Genomic DNA, 27,252 nt, shown 5'->3' on the forward strand with positions numbered 1-27,252 from the left:
TCTGATGTTCATAAACCAAACCGTTTGAAATTTGTTCAAAAACTGAGCAACTTCTGCTTATTTTAGTAGAACATGCACCATAGGCTTATATTAATGCTCTGAGGGAGCGAGCGGACCGAGCCAAGATGGCGGACGTGTGGCGACGTGGCATCAGGTGAGTCACCTAGTCTTCTTATCTATGGGAAAACAAGACAGGCAACTTCACACAAAGAACAGGAACTTAACAGGAAATTCAGTCAGACTGTTGTCTCAAATTGAATACTGTCGTTGTACCCTTACCAGAACTAACGATCGCAACGTTTGCTAATGTCTTTTTCTTTTTTGGACCGTTATTGTCCCCATCAACACATTTGTTTGTAATTTCAATTAGCGATAATGAATGCCTTAGCCTACTCGTTTTTTTTTTTTTTCTTGCTTGTGTGGGCCGCCTGTTTAATGTGAGGTGGAGATTATGCTGCTGGCTCCTCTTGCTGGCGGGAAACATTGGCCTACTGGTATGTTGATTATTATATTCCGCTACGTAGCCAAGACGGTGATCAGTGAGGGTCGGAAGTCTCCATCGTCCACAACACAACACAACACAACACAACACAACACAACACAACACAACGCAGAGGGCCAGATAACATCGGCTACACTTCCACACTCAACTTTTTTTGACTGTTATGAGTGCACCATCCGGGTACTTACAGTAGCCTACACTACATTTTGACATATTTGTCAGTGTGAACGCACTTACATACTCAAAATAGTTAGTATAGTATGGGAATGTATGTAAATGTAGGCCTGTGTAGCCTACATGTATGGTTGAGGATACTCTCCTGTGGTCCTTTTTGATGTCACGTTTGTACTCTCGAGGCTGTATGGAAGGTGGAAACAATTTTCCTGAAAAGGACAAATAAATCTATAAGTATGGAAGTATTCAAATTGAGACACAGCGAGGAAATATGGACTGCTGGGACAAAATCCAGTCAGACTGCCTCATTGGTTGGCCAGTCAGTGATCAGTCTTCTTACCCACCTTTTGTGTGCCTGTGTTTTGGGGGGTTGGCCTCCATTCCCTTTCCACTGGTAATCATTAAATGGACTCTATCTATTACCACCATAGACTGTAAAAAGAATGGACGTAGCATCCGTGACGTCACCCATTGGTTTGGGGGAGTCGTTTTTGTGACTCAAATATGGCGGCCTGAACAGCGCCATGTTGGATTGGCCGGCCGAGAACCCGCCCACTGGCCTCCAAGCAGCCTGTCTCCGGACCGCTCCGGACCTGTCACTCAATGTTTCCGCGCCCTAATTGGCCAGAGTTTTAACCTAATAACAGTAAAACGGTAGAGTAAAAAAAAAAATTCACCCCTCTCAGAGTTTGTGCGGGGGTAGAAACTATCGATTGAGACCAAAAACGTTCTGACACCAGGCTTTGATCATGTTTATTGAGGATGTAAAGTCGGCGGTTTTAACATGGGGGTCTATGGAGAATGCTGCTTTCTGACACCAGCCCCCAGAGGAAGCCGAGGGGATTGCAGTTTTTTGAACGCGGAAGTGAGCTTCACTTCTCAGACCGACAACTGCCCCCTTGGTTTCTACCCACCGAGGTAGTGGAGCATTTAGCAGATGAAGCGGATGTTTCCCTCAGGAGCTGGTGGAGACCAAACACAGAGCCAACAGATGGGCTGACACCGGACTGACTGAAGATCATCAGGTGACACAAACACCGCAACACTTGAGGATTTGTAGGTGCCGGATGCCCCCCAGTGGACAGGAACCAATGCACTGGAGCTTCACAGTCAGTCTCAGTGAGGGGGCTAGCAGTGGACAGCAGGACGGTTGCCTGGGAGACCGAACTCGGGGTGAAAAGGGGGAGAGAGATGGGTTCTGCTCATGGGCACTTTGGCAGAGAACTCTCTCTCTCTCTCCTGGGGGACAGGACGGCCGCCAGGCGTGGTGCTGAGGTGGTTACCATGGTTACTGCTGAGCCTCGCTCTGACCTCATTGTTAGAAAAAAAAAAACAATGAGGAAAAACTTCAAAGAGGAGCTGCTCAGTTGCCTAGCAACAAGGCTCAGTGGCAGGACTGCTCTCTCTCTCTCCCCCCTCTCTCTCTCTCTCCCTCTTCTCTCCGTTTATCCCTCCGTTTCATCACTCTCTCCTGCTCTCTCTATCTCTTAAATCACTATCTCTCTTTTTTCATCAATCCATTCCCATCCCTCTCTTTTCATCACTCCCCCTCCTCTCTCTCCTTTTCAAACTCTTCCTCTCTTACATCACTCTCTCTCTCTCTCCACCATCTTTTTTCTATTTTTGTCACTCTTTTCCATTAACTCTCACACACTCTCTCTTCTTCTCTTTCCCCCCGTTCCATCTATCTATCGTCATGTTTACACTTTTCTTTGTCCTTCACTCTTTCCCACTGTCCTCTTCACTGCTGTGAAATGTGAAGGTGCTTCTGAAACAAATAAAGAAATGAAACCTGATGTAGTAGCTACTACACTGGTGACCTGAGAGAGGAATAATCAACAGTGAAGATAATGAACATCATAGTGATTCCACAAAGTTCTGTTGCTACATGTTTAATATGTTTAACACATTCAAATAACAGCTGTTAGAAGTCTCACATGTGTATCATTCAACTCTCAGGACTGTAATAGGCTACTGTCAGCATCCAGTTAGCTTAGCTTAGCATAAACACTGGGGACAGGGGGAAACAGTTAGCCTGGCTCTGTCCAAAGAAAACAACATCCACCAGATCCAGCTGTGGAGTAAAAAAACAACTTCATCCATCCATCCATCCATCCATCCATCCATCCATCCATCCATCCCTCCATCCCTCCATCCATCCATCCATGCATCCATCCATCCATCCATCCATCCATCCATCCATCCATCCATCCATCCATCCATGCATCCATCCAACCATCCATCCATGCATCCATCCAACCATCCATCCATCCATCCATCCATCCATCCATCCATCCATCCATCCATCCATCCATCCATCCATCCATCCATCCATCCATCCATCCATCCATCCATCCAACCATCCATCCATCCATGCATCCATCCATCCATCCATCCATCCATCCATCCATCCATCCATCCATCCATCCATCCATCCATCCATCCATCCATCCATCCATAGTAGAAGTATACTAGTAGGCTAGTAGTAGTAGCAGTAGCAGTAGTTATTACCTATTATTATGTTACACACACAAACACATATTTAAACCTTAACTGTGCAGATGTTTTAACTTTAGTCTGTTATTGACCAAGTTTAGAGTTTCACCTGCAAATTCATTCATTTGTTAAATTAAACAAAATAACTGATCCACATCCTTTTCCTCAGCCTCCCTGATCAATATTTGTGTTGTGAGTTTGTTATGTGAGGTAAACTCAACTATTGTTATGCTATGAGAGCACCGATTTACCGGCTGAAGCGCAAGAATAGCCTACCCCTCCCTTTGGATATTGTTATGCTACATTCACTCTGCGTTTTTATATTATTGTTGCTCTGTTGTTATAATTTCTGGGTAGATGACCTGAGAACAAAGGCAGGAACCTCACACACGCAGACACACACACTGTCCAGTCAGAGATTTAATTGAAACCATTTCCGTTTCTTCCTGTTAAAGTGTGTTAACGTGTGCATTTGTAAAGTCCTATAGCCTATATGTACTTTTGCAGTGGAACTGCAGTTAGATTTGCACCATGAGATCAATAAGATGAATCTGATTGTAAGGAATATTCCATTATGTTGTTTCTCAAAGGGATCTTGTTCAGATTTGAATGGATTGATGGCTTGAGACTGTCAATAAATTAAACTGCAACCGTCCTCTTTTGGAAATGTAAATAAAGCCAGAGCAGGTGAAACATGAGGGAGCAGGTACGCCTGATAAACAGAGTCTAGATGCTGCACAAGTCTCTCCATTCATATTTCCACAGATGTTAAATGCTTCTTTGTCACACGGAATCATGTGAAATATTATAAAACTTTCAACAAAATGAACTTAATTATGTTCCCTGGAGCTTCATTCTATTCACCGAGCCATTCATCGGTTATTAAAGAGAAATGCCAGAATGAAGTACTGGTGATGAGGATAATTACAGCTTGACAGAGGCGGAACAACTCAACCTGTGAGTCAACTACTGGACACAGGAAAGAAAAGTCATTTTTATAAAAGGCCACTTTACAAAACAAATGGGCTAGATGTATGTGTGGCTCTTAAAACTAGACTTTGACACAAGACCATGGTCCACATCGTGAAAGACGGAGGGACGCACTGTCACGTTGAATGAAGTCTTCACCTGTGCATCCTGCAGCAAGGTGACAAAGGGAAGTTGTTATTGAAATGAGCGTAATATTCAAAGCTACTGATGGTCATCTGGGCTTTTATATGATGCAAACTGAAGCCTCATCTTCATCTGAACCTCAGAGCTCAGAGTCTGACTGTGGAGTCGTGATGACATCACCTCACTGCCAGATTGCACACACACACATACACACACACACACACACACACAGACCAATTCCTCACATGAAAAAACATGAATCCGTCCTTTAATTTCCACTATCCCTCTCTCTCTCTCTCTCTGTGGATGCCTGTGGTCTCTCCTCCACTGACAGAGCCAACACCCATGACCTGTGTGCGCGTTGGTAACTCTTGGCAATAAGTGGTGTGTGCTTTGTGCAAAGTAGCAAAACACACACACACACACACACACTACACACACACACACACACACACACACACACACACACACACACACACACACACACACACACACACACACACACACACACACACACACACACACACACATGTTCAGTTGGCAGTGCGAGAGTAGCACTTAGTGGTTTTTTGAGAATCAAAATTAGTGATGGACACGTGTGTGTGTGTGTGTGTGTGTGTGTGTGTGTGTGTGTGTGTGTGTGCTGAATCACCACTATCTTTCGTAACCTGATTCAGATCTGATGATGTCACATTCTCTCTCTCTCTGTCTCTCCCTTTCTCTCTCTCTCTCTCACACACACACATACACACACACACACACACACACACACACACACACACACACACACACACACACACACACACACACACACACACACACACACACACACACACACACACACACACACACACACACACACACACACTGTCCAGTCATGCCAGAGATTTAATTGAAACCACCTTCTTCCTCTCTGACAGTATGTGTGTGTGTGTATATTTTTTTCTTCTCTTTTTACAGTTGGTTTGGGTCAGTGTGTGTGTGTGTGTGTGTATTAGAGAGCTCTTGTCTTTCTGTCCTCTTGTCTGTGAAATGAAACTGTAACTTCATCATCTCACACGCACTGTCACACCATGTCTCTAGCTGGTTTCCATGCTGCTCTGCTGCCCCCTGCTGCTCACATCTGACCCTGCCTTTTGTCATGCGGCTACTGTGGCTTCAAAGACGGGCTTCTGACAAACACATGGAATGGAAAATAACTTCACTTGACCTGAGTACAGATGATCTAATCCGACAGAAAGCCAGAAAGTGATGCTGCTTTTAATCTGAATCACCACTGCAGAGAATTCACTGGAGACTCTGTGACCAGAGCTGGGAATAAAGACTTAACAGAAGTCATTTGTTCTATATTTCTCTTTATCCTAGTCATGTGATCATATCCTTTACATTTTATCAAGCTAAATTTAACTTTATGATATGCTATGATAGGATGTATCTGCAGATATCAGTGTTTCTTCTCTCTTATCATATGAATAGGCCTACATTATTCACAGTTCTGATGATGTTTAAGTAGTTGGCCTACGTCACATGAATGGCATTATACCCGGACAGGGAAACTTATGTGTCAAACTTATCCCACGACATTACACTGAAGTTGACCTTTTACATTGTGGATATAAGATTTTATCACATTTTACCCTCATACACAATTGATAGTCATGATTAATTAGTGATTTTGTGAGCTCTCTCAGTGTTCCTGATATGCCACATTCACAGAAATGTGAGATCACCATGACCCTAAATTTGACCTCTGGGCACTAAAATCTGTTCAGTTCATCATCAATTCCAGTGAATGTTTGTGCCAAATTTGAAAGTTTGCCAAAGCTAGATCAATGCATTACTGGGATATCATGTTGGAAAGACCAAGGTATATGGACAGACAACCTGAAAATGTAAATAAAACTTCACTCACCCATCTTTAAGGCCATTTATAAAGTACAAACACTTGCATGTGAAGGCTAGAATAAACAGACAAGGCTTTAGATCACAGTGACAGTCAGTTGTTTCCAAAATAAAATCACATCAAATCACACACAATAAGTCTCAGAGTCCAGGTCATTTCAGGTCAACTGAAATTCATTCCTCTCTTGTTCACGTTAATGAACTGATGGAGTCTAATGTAAACCAATGGAAATGCAGTTGAACCGGTTCATCTCTCCAGGCGGCTCCACTCAGCAGGAGGATCTCTGGGTCCTCTGGGCTTCTGGACCCGACAGTTAAAGCCTGAAAAATACACACAAACAATTTAGTATGCAAATACCACAATGGATTAAACACAGAGTCACAGGAACAGTCTGAGAGTTTGGTTAGCCTAGCTTAGCACAAAGACTGGAAGCAGAGGGAAACTGCTAGCCTAGCTCCATCATAGCAGTCCTTCCTGTAGTCAGGAAGACTGAGGGGACAGGTGAGGGCAATCTGTACAGGTGAGGACTGAGGGGACATGAATTATTTAAGGGCCTTCAAATTTATGGACTTAGTGGACTATAAAATAGCATTGATAATGTACAAAGTGTATAACAGCTTGTTACCTTGTAAAATTGTGAACATGTTTAAAGAAAGGGAATGTAGATATGAGCTCCGAGGGAAACGTATGATGGAAAAAACTAAGTCCACTAAAATACTAAAGGCTAAAATAAAAGATCAATGTATTTCTGTAAGGGGTGTAAATATATGGAATGCACTTGATGACGAATTGAAGATGTGCCAGTCAATTCATGAATTCAAACGTTTGTTTAAGAATAAGGTATTTGAAAAATATGAGAGATGCGGTTGATGTAGCTGACACTATTATGGAATTATGTTTGGGATTTTGTGCAAAACGACATGATTTTCTGTTTGATGTTTTGAATGATGTGATCTGAATAAGCCGATCATGTAAGAAGGGTAGGCAAAATTAGCGATAGCTTCAGCCTATGCCTTTTCGGTTTGGCTCTTTTCTAGTTGAACTGATGTTTTCTGTTGGACTTTTAACTCTGAATGACCTGACCGAAATAAACAAATTTTCATTCATTCATTCATTCATTCATTCATTCATTCATTCATTCATTCATTCATTCATTCATTCATTCACAGGTGAGGACAGTCTGTACAGGTCAGGACTGAGGTGAGGACAGTATGAACAGGTGAAGGTGACAGCAGGTGTACAGGTGTACTGACCGATGCCTCCAGGTGAGCAGAAGTTGGACATGTCTGTGACTGAAGTGGAGAATTCCTCATAATCATCATCATCTATTTGTGAAGGTCCTTTAGCTGGAAGAGACAAAAGTCAGTTGACTCATCTACATCTCATCTCTTTTTTCATTCTTATGCACACACACACACACACACACACACACACACACACACACACACACACACACACACACACACACACACACACACACACACACACACACACACACACACACACCTCCAACCTCTATCCACCTGTCATACCCATCCGACTTCCCTTCCCTTTTTTATGTGACAGTCTTTCCTCTCCTTGTTACCTTTCACTAGCTGATACTCTCCATTGTGTGGTGGCGATGGCCCCTCCCCCGGCTTCTGATTGGCTGATGTTGCTATATCATAGATGGCCGTGCTAGAGCCTAGCATGCTTTGTGGTTTAGCTCGGGGTATGACGGAGCTGTAGACAGGAGCCGCTGATGCTCCTCCGGACTCGTTGTCATAGTGGTGGGAGGGGGGCAGGGTCCTAATGGCAGGGAGACAGTTCACTGTGAGACTGGCTTCAAATTCCTGCTCACATATTCAGAGGTAAAACAACAACAACAACAACAACAAAAAACACTAGATGGCCTAAAATGGATGCAACTTAAAGGTGTGTCTTTACCTGCTGGTTCTGGGCGGGGCTACAATGGAATGGGTGGGGCTTGTTGCAGGTGGGTGGGGCTGTTTGGGCTTGTTGACCACAGCATAAGTGTCATTCATGTCAATCACCTTTGATGTTCTGTAAACAGTCAGAGAGACAGATAGGAATAAATGTTAGCTGTAACCAGGGTTCAAACTTACTTTTTTGCTCACTGGCCAACTGGCTAGTGAGCTTCAAAAATCTACTGGCCAGAAAGATTTTTTACTGGCCAAAAATGATGTATAGCTGTTTTGTATATTTTTTATCATGTATTGTATATTTTTCAATGTGTTGAACTGTTATAATACACTCGTAAGCATTTTTAACACATATCATAGCAATATTAGCATATATTTGTGTGGAATAAAGGAGTCAAATTTGCCTTTTTTTCCCCTTAAAGGTTTATTTTAGGGATGCACATGGTTAACCGTTAACCTATAACAAGAACTTGACCGAATAATACTATCAGTTATTTATATATATTTTTTATTAGCTCCTTATGTCGTCAACTCATGGGGGCGTGTCGACACGTGCAAACTTCCACCACCTTCAGTCATATTTGTAGCTAAAGGTTACACAGGAGGACTGACACTGTGCACCATGAAGGAAGATCAGACAATAAATGTAGCCTACACGGACATCGATGTGCATCACCTGTAATAACAGCGCTGCAAAAAAAAAAAAAAAAAAGACGTGGCAGCTCTCCCGCAGCTCCACAGAGGAGCTGTCAGAGGAGCTCTGCTGTTCCTCTCTCTTCAGTCTGGTGTTTGACTGTCGTACACCAGCACAACCTTACAAACTGCTAACCGGAGCTAACTAACTCCTTCATCAAATCCCAGCTCTTCATACCGCTGTTTCCAGAACAACCAGTTAGTTCTTGCTAACACATACCGTTAGCATCTGAGATCAGATCAAACCCAGCTATTTCCTGATACAGTACTTCCAGGGTTTATGCTAACATAGGCTATCCACATCCTGACTCCAACTCTATTTGTAAAAATCTTAAATTATTGCTTTAAAATATTAAACCTTAATTTAATTTTGATATCAAACACAAATATCAACATTATCAGTTCACTATACCTATAAAAGAAACTGTAGACCCTGCTATTGTGAAGTAGTTGTGGTCTGAAGACACAGTGTGTCAGTGTCTGTGGTCTAATAATATGAACTCTACAATAGGTGTTCCCCAGGGTTCTGTGTTGGGCCCCCCTCTCTTAAGTCTCTCTATCAATGACCTTTAACAGCATGGAGTCGTGTCATGGAGTAAAGCTACAAATGTATGCTGATGACACTGTTCTAAACACACAGCACAAAAACTGCAGAACTAGCAGCAAATAGGCAATCCACTGCCATGGAGAGGATCATGGAGTGGCTTGACCAGTCATGTCTGAGCCTCAACAAAGTCATGTTTTTCTCCACAGTTACTAATAGCTGATACTAAGAAAAGATTGAAATTGTGAGTGAATTCAAATCAGTGTCATCTTATACTTACATAAATGTGGACTTTAATATATTATTATTATAATTATATAATAGGCCTGTAATAATTATATAGTAATATTATAATTATAATAATATATATTCATTGTATAAGGCACATGTCAAAAAAGGACAAAAAATATCAAATACAAACTGTTGAATTTCAGAAATTGCCTTTTCGTGGATGCTGCCAAAACATACATGCACGTCATGATCCTCTGCCACATATCATACCGTATTACACGCTGGAGGCAAACTGGGGAAATTCAACCTCCACAGTCTTTGTAAAAACAAACTCTAAGAGTTCTGGGGGGAAAAAATCAATGCAATATCATCACTATCGGATACTGGAAAAACACCATCTTCTGAGTTTTGAAAACTTTAGGTTATTCTCAAATTTGTGCCTACTCTAGGCTTATAAACTATTTTAAATGGTTTTGCCCCACCCCACGACAAGACTGTATTACTGTAATTTCCGCTCAGTAGAATCAATAAAATTCAAAAGAATATCATCAGCAAGAGACTGTTCCATACCCTGTTTTTTTTTATGTGTTCTGCCAAGGGACTGCAGATGCAAATGAGCTCTGAGCTAAGTCTGGCACAACTCAATATTGTACATTGACCCTCTACAAAAATAAAAATAAATAAATAAATCATGATGCACCGTGCACAATCTTTACATAAAAAGTCTGACAGTAACCGTAACCACCAGTAACCAGTCAGTCAGAGTCTGTGGTGGAGCTTGTTTCTCTTTAACCTGCAGCTTCATTGGATTATAAGTGAAACACACAAGGCATTTAGACCATGTGCCAGAGACAACAGGACCATAATGAAAACACATGTTTCTCTGCCGCCTGCCTGCCTGTGTGTGTGTGTGTGTGTTTGTGTGTGTGTGTGTGTGTGTGTGTGTGTGTGTGTGTGTGTGTGTGTGTGTTTGTGTGTGTGTGTGTGTGTGTGTGTGTGTGTCTTCTGACCAACACCTCAGAGATAACTTGGTCGAGCCAAAGACTAATGACTGAGAGAGACTCAAACTGTCCTCCAGACTGTAACATCTGACCAGATGTGACACAGCTGTTGTATTCACTGCCACACTGGTTGACATGGAAACCAATTGGGAGCAGGAGGAATTCAGTGAACACTACACAGCCAGTTGGTTTTACACTTAGCTTTAGTTATTACCTCTAATGGACTGAGCAGCCGCGTTACATGGTGTACTGTGACACTGAGTCTGTGCCCATACAGTCTTAGTATGGGGTTGAACTACAGCTCCCATGATGCATTTCAACATACAGAGAGAGATGTGCTGAGGATAGTGTGAAACGTTCACACACCACCGCCTTCACATATTTACATCTCAGCAGGAAGTCTCTTGACTTTCAGCTTCCTGTTTGGCTATTTGAGTTTAGTCGTCGTGGTTACACCGGCAGTAACCACATTTGGTCTAACCAAATAGGCGGATGATTATTGATTATCTGATTTGTTTTTCATTTTATCTTTTTGTTAATTTCTTCCCTTCCTATTTTCTCTTTTGTCATTTTTTTCATCCTTCCTCCTTCGTTTCTCACCTCCTCCTCCTTTCTCTCACTCTTTGTTATTTATACTATTCCTTTTACCCCCACGTCTTCTCACCTCAGCCTCTTTCTAAATTGTCTCTCTCTTGTTTCCTTTCTTCTCCTGCTTTACCACCTTCTTTCTCACTGTTCTATCACTTTTTTCTCAATTTTCTTCAATGTCTCTTCTCTCTTATTTATCCTCTTCCCCGAACCCTCTGTTCCTCTTCTCCTCCTCTGCCCTCAGTCTGCTCCTTTGCCATGGTAACATGGCAACATATGGGAATGGAGGGATGGAGGAATTGGTAGGGTGTTAGTTTAACACCTTGGGGTGAGACATGGGGGGAGGGACCGACGGACAGACGATAGATAGAGATAGATAGATAGATAGATAGATAGATAGATAGATAGATAGATAGATAGATAGATAGATAGATAGATAGATAGATAGATAGATAGATAGATAGATAGATAGATAGATAGATAGATAGATAGATAGATAGATAGATAGATAGATAGATAGATAGATAGATGTACCTCTTGGACCTGGAAACAGATGCTGTCGCAGTTTTGTTGTTTGGTTTCTGCAGCGGGAGAACAAACAGAGCAGCATTTAAAGTCTTTAATGTGGTTTCACAATGAATAAATATTTTAAATTAGTTCATCCATCTGTCTTATCCATAACAGTTAGGCCTATATTATATATAGCCAATAGTCACTGTTGTATTGGGCAAGTCAACACAGAGACAGGTTAAGAAATAACATGAGACAATGTTGGTTTTATGGATATAGATGCTTGTAGTCTGTCTCCTCTGTTGTTTAGATGTGTGAGGTAAGTAACCCATCACCTATTAGCTAGTTCATGTCAGATGTGGTTCCTGGTGGCTTAGTCTAAACCACAACTTCACTGAGACAATACCACTGTCACAGCCTGGTTTACATTTCAGTAGGCCTCTCCTCTCTCTGTCAATGGCTTCTTCCTTTTTTGGGTAAAGCCCTGTGTAATGGTGATTCAGGGAGAAAACAACATCAAGAATAAATGAAGCGTTTAACAGCTATGACTACTAGAGGATTTATTTTTTGACACTGACTCAAGTAATAAAGATAAAATCTTCTATAAAGTCATGGTAATAACCTGTTTAGTAATAGATCTGGCTTTTTATGTCCTGCAGAGGACAAGTGGTCAAACACAGCAACTAAAGTTAGCATGTTAACCGGTTAGCTCTGGTCCAGTCAGACCGTCTACTCAGTTTCTGATCGTCATAGTGGCGTCCAGTTTGAAGAGGTAGAACACATATTATGGAGACACAACAAAGACCTGGGCAGCGGTTAATGCCAACGCTGGCTATGTAACAACACCAAAACTTACAAATAGCTCCTTTAAAGTGATAAAAAATGTCAGAGGGGGAGTTTTTTTTCACAACCTGGCAACACAGCAATGGCTCTGATCTATGAGTGATCTATGAATTATAAATAAATCATCATGTATGATTAATTCATTTAATAATCTACATCAATTCATCACAGCTGGTTTAACCCAAATAAAGTGTGTTGAATTACTTTCAATTAAGTTAACGAAATAGTGAAAATCATTAAGGTATCGTTTTGGAGGTTAGACAACAGAAACTGCATAGACTGGAGAACAAATCTAAGTTTCATTGTTTTCCTTTTTGATTGCGTAGCCTGTGAATGAATCCTCTTGTTAAAGACATGTCTAAACAAAGATAGAGAAAAACAGCAGTTGTTCACGCTGGGTGTGGACGGATAGATACAAAAAGGATTCACCACAGTGACAGTTAACATACTGTAAAGATCCCTGGCTGAGTGTCTGCAGGTGAATCTGATGTTTCTCATGGCGCTGCTCATTCTGTGGACCTACCTGTCAGTGGGTGTCCTCCATTAGTTTGGTTTGGTTTGGTTTGGTAGATTTGTTCCTGTTAAACTCTCATCAGCAGACTGCTGTCTCTGTCTGTGTGAACACTGCTGACAAACTGCAGGCAGCAGTGGATTTACATACAGGAAGTCAGATTTACCCAACACTTCCTCTTACTGCAGCTGTGCTCTGTCTACTTCCTCTTCCACTGATCCATCCCGCATAATATGTTGTTTGTGTGAGCGCTCAGCTGCAGCGACGTTGAACGTCACTCTGTCGGTTGGGATTTACCTGAGGCAGGTTACTGTAGAGCTGCCGACTCTTCGGCTGCAGGGCTCGTTCAAACATACAGGCGACGGCTGTGAAGATGAACTGATACTGTTCCTGTGGAGGAGACAACCAAGAGATCAATATCTGTGTGTTGCTCTCACGCTCTGCTCACCCAGTCTGTTCTGTTCTGACTTTGGACACAGATGTGTCATCATAGTTGAAAGTTCTGTATTACTCCACAACTCCTGATTCAGGGACCTGAGTATTTTATTATTGCGTATTGCGCCTCCTGCATTGAATCAGTTTATAAAAATGGTATCAACATCTACTCGGAGTGCAACTAGAGGAGACTGTGTTGTCCCATTTAGAAAAAGTTATTTTAGCCAGTCTGCATTTTCTATTAGGGCTGCTCTATTCCAACTCACATTAGAAATATTTCAAATTATGCCTCCTTTAAACACTTTTTAAAAAGTGGCTAATTAGTGGTCAAGGCTGTGAACATTAAATGTCCCGTCATGTTGTCTGTCAGTGTATTAATTGTCTAGTATTGTTGCTTTTTGTGCATGGCTTCTAATGTGTTTAATGTGTATAATGTTATTGTGTCTTGTGTACATTTTTTTCTGTTGATGTTGGTGTTGCTATTAATGTTGCTTCTGTTTTGTCTGTAGCGGCTGCTGTTTGAGTTGAGTTTTATGTTAGTTTGTGTGTGTATGCATGGACCTTCGCTGAGCTCTCTGTCTTTTGTCCACTATTCAGCTTTTTAATCATTGAATGTATTATTTGTACGTTGATAATCAAATTTTTTTTATTTCTTTTAGGGTGACTTTTAACATCAGTCCAGGGACAACAGATGCAAAATAGCCTTTTGGCTAATTCTGGCATTTTTACATTTGTTTAAATGTTTTTATTAATGTGCAATGTCCTTGATCCTTAAACCTTTAAATAAATGAAGAAGAATAAGAAAATGTTTGCTGTGTATGTTACGTAGCCTACAGATTAAAGATCCAGTGTGTAATAATTGTCAAGGTTTATTTGTAAAATCTGAATATACTACCTATGAATATATTTGTGTGTAATCACTATATAAAATAAAATTGTGTTTGGTTTTCATAGTCTTATAATTATTCTTTTATGTATATAACAAGGGTCATGCTTTAGAGAGTGTCGCCATCTTGCGCCGCCATGTTTGTATGGCAGCTTGAACAGAAAATCCAGCCAGTCAGAGAGCACATTTAGCGAGTGCTATTAAAGGGATAGTTCAACATTTTGGCAAATTGGCCCATTGCCATAATCCCTATAGTCATAGCAGTAGGTTCGTTACCTTTAATTGTCGGTGCAAGCTATTTTTAGAATGGCGGAGCAGAGCCGTGAGCTGCTCAGAGCTACGCTACAGAGGCTAATGGGATTTCTTGGTTTCCCTCATCAAACTCATCAAATACACAATCCAACAACTCCAAAACGCTCTGGTGGACAAGTTGTGACCTGCACATTCACCATGCTATGAGATAATAACAGAACGTTACGAAACAGAGCCGTTTTCGAGGCAAATGCAGAGACTGCTTGCTGAAAAATCAGTGGTTTTGCATGAATTTCCCTCTAAAACAACTCTGTCTGGTAACGTTACGTTATTATCTCATAGCGTGGTGAAGCCAAGGCAAAGTCAAATCTAATATCTGTGTGGATGCGGTGTTGTATTGTATGTGGGGGAGGGGCACGGTGGTGCAGTGGTTAGCACTGTCCCCTCACAGCGAGGTGGATGTCCTCCCTGTTCTCTCGGGTTTCTCCAGCTTGGGTGGATGTTCTCCTCTCTGTGCTCACATATCGTCATGTGCTCTGTGTGCCTTCTCCTTTTGAGTGTAGTTTGGTTTTCCTCTAATCTCCTGCCCTGTTGTGTTTAGTGTTGACCGTGTGTCTCACACCTGTGCTCTGTTTTGTAATTAACCCCCTGTCTATTTAGTCCGTGTGTTCCCTCCTGTGTTGTTAGTTCATCTTGTCGGTGTGTTTTTCTGTCGTGTTCCAATCCTTCTGAGTTCTTGATTTCGTTTTTCATCCTTTTTTTTTGGGGGGGGGGGGGGGGGTTCTGTGTAGTTTCTGATTTATCTTGAACTTTTGACTGGAAACCCAGACTGTTGAGGTAAAGGAGCTGAGCCGAAAGGCAAAGCTCTTGATTTACCAGTCAATCTACGTTCCTACCCTCACCTATGGTCATGGACTTTGGGTCATGACCATAGACTGTAAAAAGAATGGACGTAGCGTCCGTGACATCACCCATTGGTTTTGGGGAGTCTGTTTTGTGCCGCTACTACGGGGGTTAGAACCGCGCCATGTTGGATTCTACTTGCCATATTTGGAGCGGTGCGGCCGTTGGCCGGCCGAGAGCCCGCCCACTGGCCTCGTAGCAGCGGTCGCCGGACCTGTCACTCAACGGTTCTGCGCCCTAATTGGCCAGAACTTTAGACCTAATAATAGTAAAACGGTAGAGTTTAAAAAAAATTCACCCCCCTCAGAGTGTGTGCGGGGGTAGAAACTATCGGTTGAGACCAAAAAAATAAAATGTACCAGGCTGTAAACATGTTTTTTTAAGCTGTAAAATCGGCTATTTTAACATGGGGCTCGATTGGAGTTGCTCCCTTCTGGAGCCAGCCCCCAGCGACAGCCGAGGGGATTGCAGCTTTTTGAATGCGGAAGTGAGCTTCACTTCTCAGACCGACAACTGCCCCCTTGGTCATGACCAAAAGAACAAGCAGCTGAAATGGAAGAGCTGGAGAGAGTGTCCAAGAAGAGGGAATTCAGGGGATCTCTGCTGAGACTGAAGCGGAGGAAGAGGATGGATGGACCCTTTATTTTCCTTCTTGTGACTTAAAGGGATAGTTCACCCAAAATTGAAATTGCACTCATTATCTACTCACCCTTGTGTCGACTATGGGCTGGGAGAAGTTTCAGAGTTATCCGTGGCTTCTCTGAGTTACAGGGGGTCTCGGCGTAGCAGTGCATGTCCATATAACGGTTGCAAATGGATACCAACTGTCTTTGTAACAAAAAGACACACCAAAAAACATCCAGATACCTCCATGCTGCTCGTATGTAATGTCCGTCTTGTATTGAAGCCCCGAAATGCGAAATTGTCCCGAAAAAAATTAAATAAGTCTATTTTTCAAGCTTGTTTTGTAGCGGAAGCTCCTCCAGGGTCCGTCCTCTTCCCGGTTCTGTCCTCTTCCCTGTTCGTCCAAATTTGACGAACAGGAAAGAGGAGCTTCGAGAAGCTTCCGCTACAAAACAAGCTTGAAATACAGACTTATTTAATTTTTTTCGGGACAATTTCGCATTTTGGGGCTTCAATACAAGACGGACATTACATACCAGCAGCATGGAGGTATTTGGATGTTTTTTGGTGTGTCTTTTTGTTATGAAGACAGTTGGTATCCATTTGCAACTGTTATATGGGCATGCACTGCTACGCCGAGACCCCCGGTAACTCAGAGAAGCCACGGAAAACCTTTTTTTGCCAATTATGTCTTTGTTCTCACCTGTCGTCGTGTCAGCAAGTAGGGCGTGTTTACACCTCAACTGTGACAGATGTAGTGTTGTAAAGCAGCTAAATTCACAAAGGACAGCGTCTCATCGACAGGCTTATTCTGAGCTGCTGCTAAAATACTGATTTCATCACTACAGCGTCCCCAACACATGAGATGAAGACAAAGACTTCAGATGGGTTTACTGCAAAATGATCACTAATGGAAAACGTTAGAAGAGCACAGTGTCTGAAACTGGTGATGTGACGAAAGTGCTTAGTCTGCAACACTGCAGCTGTAAACTGTTTGTACCAAATCATTTTGAAAGCGCTATCGCCACGGGGAAACTCCCTCAGCCAAGCAAAGCAAACCCTGATGGTGTAACTCAATCACTCAGCTCTGGCTGGTCCCACTGTCGCTGTCCAGCCAAATATATTCACAGCAGCTGACGGCGTCTAAATCTAATTTAGTTTATTATGATTATGAGACGGTGAACTCCTGACCTCTATAAAAGAATCATGACCTCCAGACTGATGGACACACACACACAAGGACCCAGTGTGCAGTGTGTTTTCGGATGTGTTTGTGGTGCTTTTGATGCGTGATTTTGGGTCAGGACTGATCACAAAGGGGGAAACCACCTACTTTAGTTTGCACTGCAGAGGGTCTCTGCCTCCTCAGATCCAGGACCACCTCCTTGATGCTGAAGTCTGTGAGCTTCTACAGACAGAACAACACAGACACACTGAGAGCTGCCCGATGTGCAAGAATTCAATTCAGTTCAAAGAGAGGATTTCATCTTTTAAACACATAATCAATAACTCTGAAACGCTCTCAGTGTGCAATATGATCATTAAGGGGAGACACTACAGGTGAATAGGGTAAACATTTTAAATAACAGGTATCACCATGAAACTTTCCAAGTTTATCACTTACATTAAGACAAATATTTTTTGTATTACAAGTTTTGTCAAATTTTATGTTTAAATATGTAAATGAGGCAATATCTGATGAAATATGCGCTAATTTGCATACATTTCCTGACCCGAAATCTGAACAATGGATAAAGCCACTTTCAAAATTCTTGTTTTATTTTGTTGACATATTAGAGTCAGAAGTTTTTACAGAGGGGATTTTGGATATCTCTTTTTATCACTTTGTAAATGAGAAAATACTGTCACCAGCCCTAAAAAATCGAATTTTGCCATGTTTTTAGGAATAAAATGTGGTATAAATCAGGCTGTGAATGATGTATCAACAATCCCCTCTGTAAAAACCTTCGGAATATAGACAGGAATAAAACTGGAAGGTTTGGTGTCTCTAAGTGCTGCTGAAGTGGAGATTTCAGGCTCAGAGTCTGAGGAACAACTCATTTTGAGAAAACGGCCTTTAAAGACTTGTACCGTAAAATTCCATAGATTGTTAACACAGCACAGCACAGTGTGTCACAGTAGCTGAATTTAGGAGAAATCTACTGACAAAAGAGACAAAATGAAGTAAAATAACCTCCTTAATGTGGATTTTCTACCATTTTGTTTGACTTTTCTGAGAGAATACATGTTAAGGAAGAAAAATAGCCAAAAATCTCAAAATTGATCAGTGCATGAAAAAACAGTGTTTTTGCCTGTGGTGTCTCGCCTAACAATCAGTAAAAATGAGGATTATTAGGATCAATATGTGGATCCTGATGGGTGGTGCTGGTGGAGGACTACTGCTGGAACTTCCACTGTGAGCGTGGAAGAAGAACTGATTGAAGTGTTTCTGAGTCTACATGGTCACGTGTTGTGTTATCATTTGTTACCTCGGTAACCAGCAGGTCATGGATGTAGTCAATAGCACAGATGACTCCTGTCCTCCCACAGCCTGCACTGAAATACATGCACACACACACACACACACACATGAACAGATGCAGCCTGCATGTTAACTGCGCCATCATTAGCAGGTGTTACCTGCTACATATTCACAGCCTCCTGCTTTCTGGCTGTGGGCGTGTGTGTGTGTGTGTGTGGTGTGTGTGTGTGTGTGTGTGTGTGTGTGTGTGTGTGTGTGTGTGTGTGTGTGTGTGTCTGTGTGATAATCTGCCATATGTGTGATACAGCCTGTTGCATGTTAATGACCATCTGACCTGCGATCTGTACCACTGGCAAAAGCAAGTTTCAGTAATGATGTGGAATTAGCAGCCGTTTAGAGGCGGGTGGACTTTGTTTGTGTGTGTGTGTGTGTGTGTGTGTGTGTGTGTGTGTGTGTGTGTGTGTGTGTGTGTGTGTGTTTTTCTGTGAGCATTTTTTGTGCATGTGCGTGTCTGTGTATGTACCTGCAGTGTATCAGCAGAGGCGAGGTGTGTGTTCTCTGGCTGTCCCTGACTTTCTCCAGCAGGTCCACGACTCCTGCAGCCTCGTAGGGAACATCATGATCCGGCCATGACAGGAACTGATAGTGAATCAGTGAACGGCTGTCCTGGAGGAGGAGGAGGAGGAGGAGGAGGAAGACGGGGTTTATTCTTTAAGTTCTGGGCTTGACACAGTAACTACAGAAACAACCCAACATGCTGTAGAAAGGCTTTAATTATCATTTTCATCTATCTGCTGACTAGTTTCTCTTTGCTAAAAAGTCTGTTTTAAAATTGAAATGCTAATCTACAAGTGTAGTTTACAGTTCAGATGCACAATGGCTTTTTCACTTTACAAGTAGAAAACTGATTCAAAAATACCAGTTTGAAAGTTGCAAAAGTTTGGAAGATATTCACAAATGCTTTTCATGTATTTGTAGGCCTAGGCTACATGAAGCAGAACTAACACTGAGATACATCTACCTCCATAAGACTTCCCTTCCTCACATCATGTTATCAGATAGTAGCCTACTCCCAAAGAACACACAGGGTCACCTGACTCTGATTCAGCTGAGCCCATGGCTTACAGCATGGCTAACTGACAGCTAGCAGCCACACCTGCAATTATCCATAACTTATCAACTAAAATGTAAGGTGACTTAATAAGCATGGTGTTTTATATTACGTTTTTGGTGATCTGTCAAATGGAGAACCTCATAGCTTCTTCTTGAGAGTTTATGAATATGCTATAGGCTGGAGAAAGGTTGCAGAATGAGCCCCAGCCTGGCTTCACACCGCCCAGCCCCAGGGCTAATGTGCTGCAGCAGTGAGCGACAGTGAAGCAGCCACCTCACAGTGTTTTCAGGTTCCACATTCAGATCGCACCATTGCAACATTTTTGCATTCAGAGCTAGCCTCTGATCACAACAACGTGTTGGGTTGGTGTTATCTTTCAGCCCCAAGGATTGATGCTTTGCTATAATCATCTGCTTTTTCATGTAAAATCTTACTCTGATAAGTAACTAGAAAAACGCAATGTTTCTTTCTGATATAATGAAGTAGTAGCCTAAAATTGGAATATAAAGTAAAGTAGTGGCCTAAATCTATCATATCATATCATATCATATCATATCATATCATATCATATCATATCATATCATGTACCTGCTGGTGTGTGACAGTCAGAGTTCTGACCACTACGTCTTCATTGAGATTTGACTCCCCCTGCTGGAAACAAACAGCAACATCACATTTAATGAACAAAGCAATATCATTTTTTTAAAGTATTTTTTTTATCTATAATTTTATGATCATTTGGCAGTAAAAGCAGGGATGTAATGTAATGCATATTTCTGCTGTTTGTCCTCACACAGTCAATGGTGAATGGTCCAAATGAAGCAGACTGATCAACTGGAGCCCAGTAACACTCACACTTCTTCTGCAGGGGACAAAATGTCACCACGTTTCATGTTAATAGGGAAAGAAAGACACACAACACACTGAGATGTATCAATGGAATACAAGCCTGAAATATTATATTTATCTCCAATTTGAGCTATTTGAAATAGGAACTGTAGTCTGAGTATGGAAGCCCATTTATGCCAAGATTCTTTAAAGTTAACATTTCTTTTTGGGCAAAATAAATGAATCAACAGTAAAGAACAACATTTTAGTTTTCTCATGGTTTTGTTTTACCTTTCCCATCTCTATCTCTCTGCAGGCCATGACTATCACCTGAAACACACAAGCACACACACAGAGGACAGGCATTAGTCAGAGCCCCATTGACTGGAAATTGTAGATCTGATTTGATGATGATGAAGATGAATATTGATCTTATTTCAGTCCTACTAATTAAGCTAATTAGAGTCGCTGTATTGATTTGTGTATACGTAAGCCTCAGACTAATTCCTGGACATGAACTGGACAATAGCGGTCCCATCTTGTGTGTTGAGTGACCTTGACATCATGCTGCCAGATCATCCTCCAGAAGTCGATGACGGTGGAGCTCAGAGGGCCCTGACAGGCGATGTACTTGTTGTCTGCTGCCACCCCCTGCAGGACAAACACCAGCATTACCACCACATAGAACATAGCATGTGTATGTTGTAGTGTTGTTCTGACATTATTTGCCCTGACATTATTTTTCTCAACATTGTCTAAGTTGTTGTTCATTTTCTTGTTGGTCCTCATTAGATGATGACATGGAGAAGCTGTTACCTTGATGAAGCTGGCGTTGATGTAATCAGAGTCGGAGTCTGAGGTCAGTGGACACAGCACCACCCGAGACTGGTCATCTACACACACACACACACACACACACACACACACACACACACACACACACACACACACACACAATCATTCCTCGCATTAGCAGCCACGGAAACATCCCTGATAACATGCTGTGAGAACATAATGTGTCATTAAATGTAATTAAATACACTGTACTTTCCCGGATATCCTCCTGACTACCAGTAGTTCAAATTTGTCCTCTGTGGAGGACATTTGTAAACCTGAATATCTCCCACCCACTGCATACTACTGAATGAACTCCTTTTGCTCTCAACAGAGGACATTTAGGGCTTTTCAATTATACCAAATGTGAAGGGGTGAGGCTTTGGTACCTTTCTCTTCCTGATTCAGGAAAATGGCGTCCGTCAGTGCAAGCGCAATTTATGGGAAGTGGATAAGTAAGTGCATAAAGTTTGTTATTGAGCCAATTTTGGCTTGAAATGTTGTTGGCATATTTTATATAAGTCTCTTAACAACACATTAAAACACTGTCTGAATTACTTTAACTGTATTTTAGCATAGTATTTAAGTGTTTAAAAAATGTCCTCTGTAGTGGACATTTGTAGTTATTTCCTCCAATTTGGTCTGTTTTTTTTAAATGACAAGAAAGGGAGTCATTCTCAGAAGCAGGGATAGTTTACTGCAAATTGTTAATGGAAACTCAGAAATTGAGTTGTCTGATGAAGAAGATCAAGATGCAGTGTTTGAGGCACAAGCAGAGGAAGATGATTCAGAGCTCTGAGGAAGAAATTCAGGCAGGGCAGGCAGATGCAGAGGAGTCAGATCAAGCAGAACAGTTCACATCTAAGTCTAGTCAGTGTCCACTGTGGAGCAAGAATGCAAAGTACACCTTCCAACACATGACTTCAGTATAAGAGTGACTGCTAGTTTCTGGGGAAGAAACCACTGAAGTTCCTTGACTTCAAACTGCTTCTTGGTGAAGAGTTACTTACTCGGGCCCAAGCTTGAATCGTGACTGACAGCGAAGATGACTACACTCCCCCATGTCAAAAGTGAAAACCACAACCAAATGCAGCTCTGAGGCACTATAGCGACATCATCCAGAGATGGTGGACGAAACACATGCATCAAGGTGTCACAGATCCGGCTGCAAGAGCTAAACATACTGTATGTGATGTGCACAAAGTGCAAGGTATTCCTTTGTATTTCCAAGAAGGGGGATTGCTTTTTGAAGTATCATACCAATTAAGTACAACAAACCAAAACAAAAGTGATGATGCACAGTTATGTGGATGTTAAACTCATTCTTGTGTTGGCTTTTTGGTATTTTCTATGGGACAAACTGGTTGCCATCAAGGTTCAGTTTCACATGTATGCCCCCCCCCCCCCCCCCCCCCCCCCCCCATTTTTAGTTATGCTCAAAATAAGACAAATATTCTTGGAAAGATTTTGAGTTTTTGCAGTGTGTAGTCTTAACCATCATAAACAACAGATTGCGGGTTATGGAACGCGTTGTGTCACGGTACAGCAGAGACGAGAGCTGGGACACCGGGGCAGGTGAAAAAAGTAGCGGCTTATAGTCCGGAAAGTACGATACAGTGTATATGGAAAGAGAGAAATTTGGTCCTCCCCAATGTTGGCTCCATGGTTACGGCCTTGGGTTTGAAAAAGTGCAGGTTGTTTTATGTCAGAGGAGACACGCGGGGGACAAAGGGAGGGGAGTGAGGACACAGGGAAGGCAGCATGGTCCTACATGGCAGGATGTCTTTGTATCTGTTCTTCTTGATGTTTTCCTTCAGCGCTCCGGCCTCAGCGGTCAAACCCAGATCTTTCTTCATTGACAGAGTCTGTGAACGCACCACCTGTCACACACATAGAGAGGTTTTTAGGACAGATTCAGGTCAGGACATAGGCTACTATATCACATTCATTGAAGTAGTAATGGGCATAGTGGGACCAACTAAAGACCCCGCCCTTGCACTACTAGCGAGGCCTCTCTTCCCTTCTCGTGGCCAGGGCGTCAGGCGGATGTTGATGATGGTGATGACTTCAAGCAACCGTGTCATTTAAAAACTATTTAAATGCCTGGTGACACATTAACCAGAACAGCCACCACAGGTACAAGTGTCGGCTTCACACAGGTGAGTTAATAGTGAAAGAGCTACTCAGTCTTCTAATGGCATCAGGGAGTGTGTCATCAAGATAACGATGGAGGAACTGATCAAAAGCCAACAGTGAAACCAAAGGTGTCACCATTATGGAGCAATCAGGTCATATTGTGTAAGTCCATAAAAGGTTTTGGAGATCAGGTTCAATGTTGAGGTTGTTAAGGTTTTTAACCAGATGGGATGGAGATGTTCCTTGCTAAAGTATTCCTACCCCTTGAACTTTTCCACATTTTGTCACATTACAGCCCCAAACTTAGATGTATTTTATTGGGATTGGGAAAGTAGCGCATAAGTCAAGTCAAGTCAGCGTTTATATGTATAGCACATTTAAAATGACAGCAGTCAACCAAAGTGCTGCACATAGGAAGGGTAGACAGTTAAATAAAACAATAATAAGTTAGTGCAGCAGCAGCAATAATAGGTTGGTACAACATCAATATAGTAAGTAATAAAATAGATGTAAAAACAAACAGTGCAGGTAATCATGGAACAATTAAAAAGTTAAAAGGGAGAGAGAAACCCACGGGGCCAACATAAAATCAGGCTGAATGATAGGCCAGGTGGAAGAGGTGGGTTTTTAGGGAGGATTTAAAAGTCTCCAGGGACTGGGAGGACCGAATGTGGAGGGGGAGACTATTCCAGAGCCTGGGGCCGGCCGCTGCAAAGGCTCTGTCACCACCAGACTTGAGTCTGGTTTTTGGCACCACCAGAAGTAGCTGGTCAGATGACCTTAAGGTTCTGGTTGGGGTGCGGAGCAGCAGGAGCTCGGAGAGATACAGTGGGGCCAGACCGGATAATAATAATAATTGTGAAGTGAAAGGAAAATTATTATACATGGTGTTCAAGATGTTTTTTTTTTGTTTTTTTTTACAAATAAGAAACCGAAACATGGGGCACCAATTGGCGCAGGAGGTTAAGCAGGTGCCCCATGCGTTGAGGCTAAAGTCCTCGCTGCTGGTGACCCCAGTTCAAAACCTGCATCGGGCGGCCCTTTCCTGCATGTCATTCCCCTGCTCTGCCCCCCCATTTCCTGTCTCTCTCAACTGTACTATCTAACAAAGGCATGAAAAAGAAAAAAAAACCTAAAAAAAACAAAAAAAAAACGAAACTCATCAAATACACAACCCAAAAACTCCAAAACGCTGTCGTGGACAAGTTGTGAGCTGCACAATCACCACGCTATGAAATGATAACGGAATGTTACCAGACAGAGTTGTTTTAGAGGTAAATTCATGCAAAACCGCTGATGCGCGTTGCGTTCAGGGACAGTTCTTCAGCAAGCAGACTCTGTATTTACCCTGTATTTACCTCGAAAACGGCTCTGTTTTGTAACGTTCCATTATTATCTCATAGTGTGGTGAATGTGCAGGTCACAACTTGTTCACAAAAGCGTTTTGGAGTTTTGGGATTTTGTATTTGATGAGTTTGATGAGGGAAACCAAGAAATTCCTTTAGCCTCTGTAGCGTAGCTCTGAGCAGCTCGCAGCTCTGCTCCGCCGTTCTAAAAATAGCTTACGCCGACAATTAAAGGTAACGAACCTACTGCTATGACTATAGCAATTATGGCAATGGGCCAATTTGCCAAAATGCTGAACTATCCCTTTAAAGAATTGTACTTTTACGATTGGTTGCGGATACGGAAGAAATTACCATTTTTAGATGGAACAGGTACAGCACAGTGTGTCACATGTAGCATGTTAACTTTCGGTGAATTTAGGAGAAATCTACTGATGAAAGAGACAAAATGAAGTGAAATAACCACCTTAATGTGGATTTTCTACCATTTCTTCGGCGGAAACGCTGCTGTTTACTCGATAGACCATAGGCCTTTCTAATGCCTTATGTGGGTCATGACGTTGATGATATAGCACCCTGAAAATATGATGTGCTGCTTCCTCTGACTGCCTCTGACTCTTTATTTTTATCCAGCGCCGCAGCAGCAGCGAGCGACGGCAGCTTCCTGTGGAGATGAACCTGCACCACAACCTGGTGTGACCGGGAACCAGGTTTCATTCTGGACAGCTGAACTCCACAGCTCAGAAACAGCTAAATTCACATCCTCATTTTCACACAGTTCACACTGCTTTTGTCTTGTCTGTTTACACACACAAACGCTGGTTTTGACAGCGTGTGTGTGTATGTCCTGCTTCCTGTTTTAGCTCGTTGCTGGCAGAAGCTTGTGGTCAGTGGCAGTCAAAATGCCCTGTTTGCTGTGTAGACGCTTTGTCTTCTTTATACCTGACTTCATTTATTTATCAATATGTTTTTCTGCTGAACTCATGTCCACCTTAGTGCCACAGTCTTTCATGTCCTTTCCAGGTGCAGTCAGTTATTTTAAAGGTCCATAACTGTAAAAGGGTAGATGTCCTATGACCTATGTATTATCACAGCTCTAGGTGTTATATTCATACTGTGAAAGTATCAAAGCCCCAGTCCACAGACTAAGGCTTCCTGTAACTTTGTGATGTCATGTTACAATATGCTGCCTTCATGTGCTATGGTACAGATGGTATTTTCCACTGGTGACCTGGTATTTACCAGTGCGTTGTGTTCATGTGCTTTTGTTGTTGTACAGAGAAAATAAAGATGGTGGACACACAGATTCAGACTTGTTACTTGGGTAAAACAATTTTTAAATATTAATATTCATGGAGATTTAGCACTGGCTATTTGGCTAGCTTTTTTACTGTACATGCACGCATACATAAAGTGAATAGCTGCTAACTGTTTTCTAAAGGCTTGCCTTGCTTACCATTAACAAATCTTGCGTTGCTCGCCGCCATGTTGAAAAGGTCAAGGGTTATTTTCATCTCGGCAGCTCGGGCATCAAAGAAATGGCTCCTTAGCCATCAAAGTTGCCCACACTAGATGGAGCTGTCAGGCTCTCTGTCCGACTCATTAGGCTGTTTCTCTTTTTCGTTAGCACTTCTTGTTTCTGTTTTCATCTGATTAATTTGTTTTGGAACCGCCCGACCCTATTTAGCAGGGATGGAGTTCACCCGAGCTCCCTAGGCAGCAAGTTGCTTACGGGGAATATTCAGCACGCTGTCCAAACATCCCCACACGCGTGACTGTTTACCTGTCGAACCCCCTCCCCGCCTTCCTGTCCCCGTCATCTTTCTTCTTCTACGGCTCCCTCCCTCCGTACTCCCTCTGGTAACAGCCCCCCCTACAGGCACCAGCAGCCCACTGCTTCTCACCCATCACCACGGAGGTCTGGCCGTGCGGTGGATTATGGCACTAATCGGCACCTCCTGGATGTCTCCCCCGCCCTGCGAGTACGACCGAGGAAGATTAGAGCCCGATGGATCCGACCGGTGCCTCCTGACGTCAACGGCCCTGGCAGCGTCAGCTGTTCGGCTGACTCCGATCAGCTGTTCCTGCCCCCTTCCAGCTGGCGAGCCCGAACCGGGAGTCGCGGCGCGGACCATCGGAACCTCCGCACTCTGCAATGTGCCTCACCCTCGGATACTTTTAATCTCAAATTGGCTTTGCTGAATGTGAGATCCCTCACTAACAAGACTTTTTTACTGAATGACTTTTTTTACCTCACACAAACTGGATTTTATGTTCTTGACTGAAAGCTGGCTCCGTGAAGGTGATCTTGCTCCATTTGCGGAGCTCCTCCCTCCAGGACAACACGTTCTCACTCCCAGTGCGTCAACCCCCTGACGAAC

General features: G+C 42.5%; 1 protein-coding gene across 1 annotated transcript in view; it reads right to left on the reverse strand.

Moving 5' to 3' along the window:
* Positions 1 to 6,198: 6,198 nt before the first annotated feature.
* Positions 6,199 to 27,252, reverse strand: part of ptpn18 (protein tyrosine phosphatase non-receptor type 18) — a 35,344-nt gene continuing 14,290 nt past the window's right edge. The window contains exons 2-16 of the mRNA XM_083976031.1: positions 23,161 to 23,269; positions 21,372 to 21,448; positions 21,111 to 21,206; positions 20,847 to 20,885; positions 20,521 to 20,589; positions 20,316 to 20,378; positions 19,137 to 19,279; positions 18,621 to 18,687; positions 17,465 to 17,539; positions 13,329 to 13,421; positions 11,702 to 11,748; positions 8,115 to 8,231; positions 7,774 to 7,976; positions 7,442 to 7,534; positions 6,199 to 6,508 (exon numbers count right to left, since the gene is read on the reverse strand). Coding sequence (XP_083832157.1) covers positions 6,435 to 6,508; positions 7,442 to 7,534; positions 7,774 to 7,976; positions 8,115 to 8,231; positions 11,702 to 11,748; positions 13,329 to 13,421; positions 17,465 to 17,539; positions 18,621 to 18,687; positions 19,137 to 19,279; positions 20,316 to 20,378; positions 20,521 to 20,589; positions 20,847 to 20,885; positions 21,111 to 21,206; positions 21,372 to 21,448; positions 23,161 to 23,269 — 1,365 coding nt within the window. The 3' untranslated portion in view covers positions 6,199 to 6,434. The remainder of the gene's footprint in view (positions 6,509 to 7,441; positions 7,535 to 7,773; positions 7,977 to 8,114; positions 8,232 to 11,701; positions 11,749 to 13,328; positions 13,422 to 17,464; positions 17,540 to 18,620; positions 18,688 to 19,136; positions 19,280 to 20,315; positions 20,379 to 20,520; positions 20,590 to 20,846; positions 20,886 to 21,110; positions 21,207 to 21,371; positions 21,449 to 23,160; positions 23,270 to 27,252) is intronic.

The sequence above is a fragment of the Trachurus trachurus genome (genome assembly GCF_905171665.1).
Source record: "Trachurus trachurus genome assembly, chromosome: 7".
In the NCBI taxonomy this organism is placed as follows: Eukaryota; Metazoa; Chordata; class Actinopteri; order Carangiformes; family Carangidae; genus Trachurus; species Trachurus trachurus.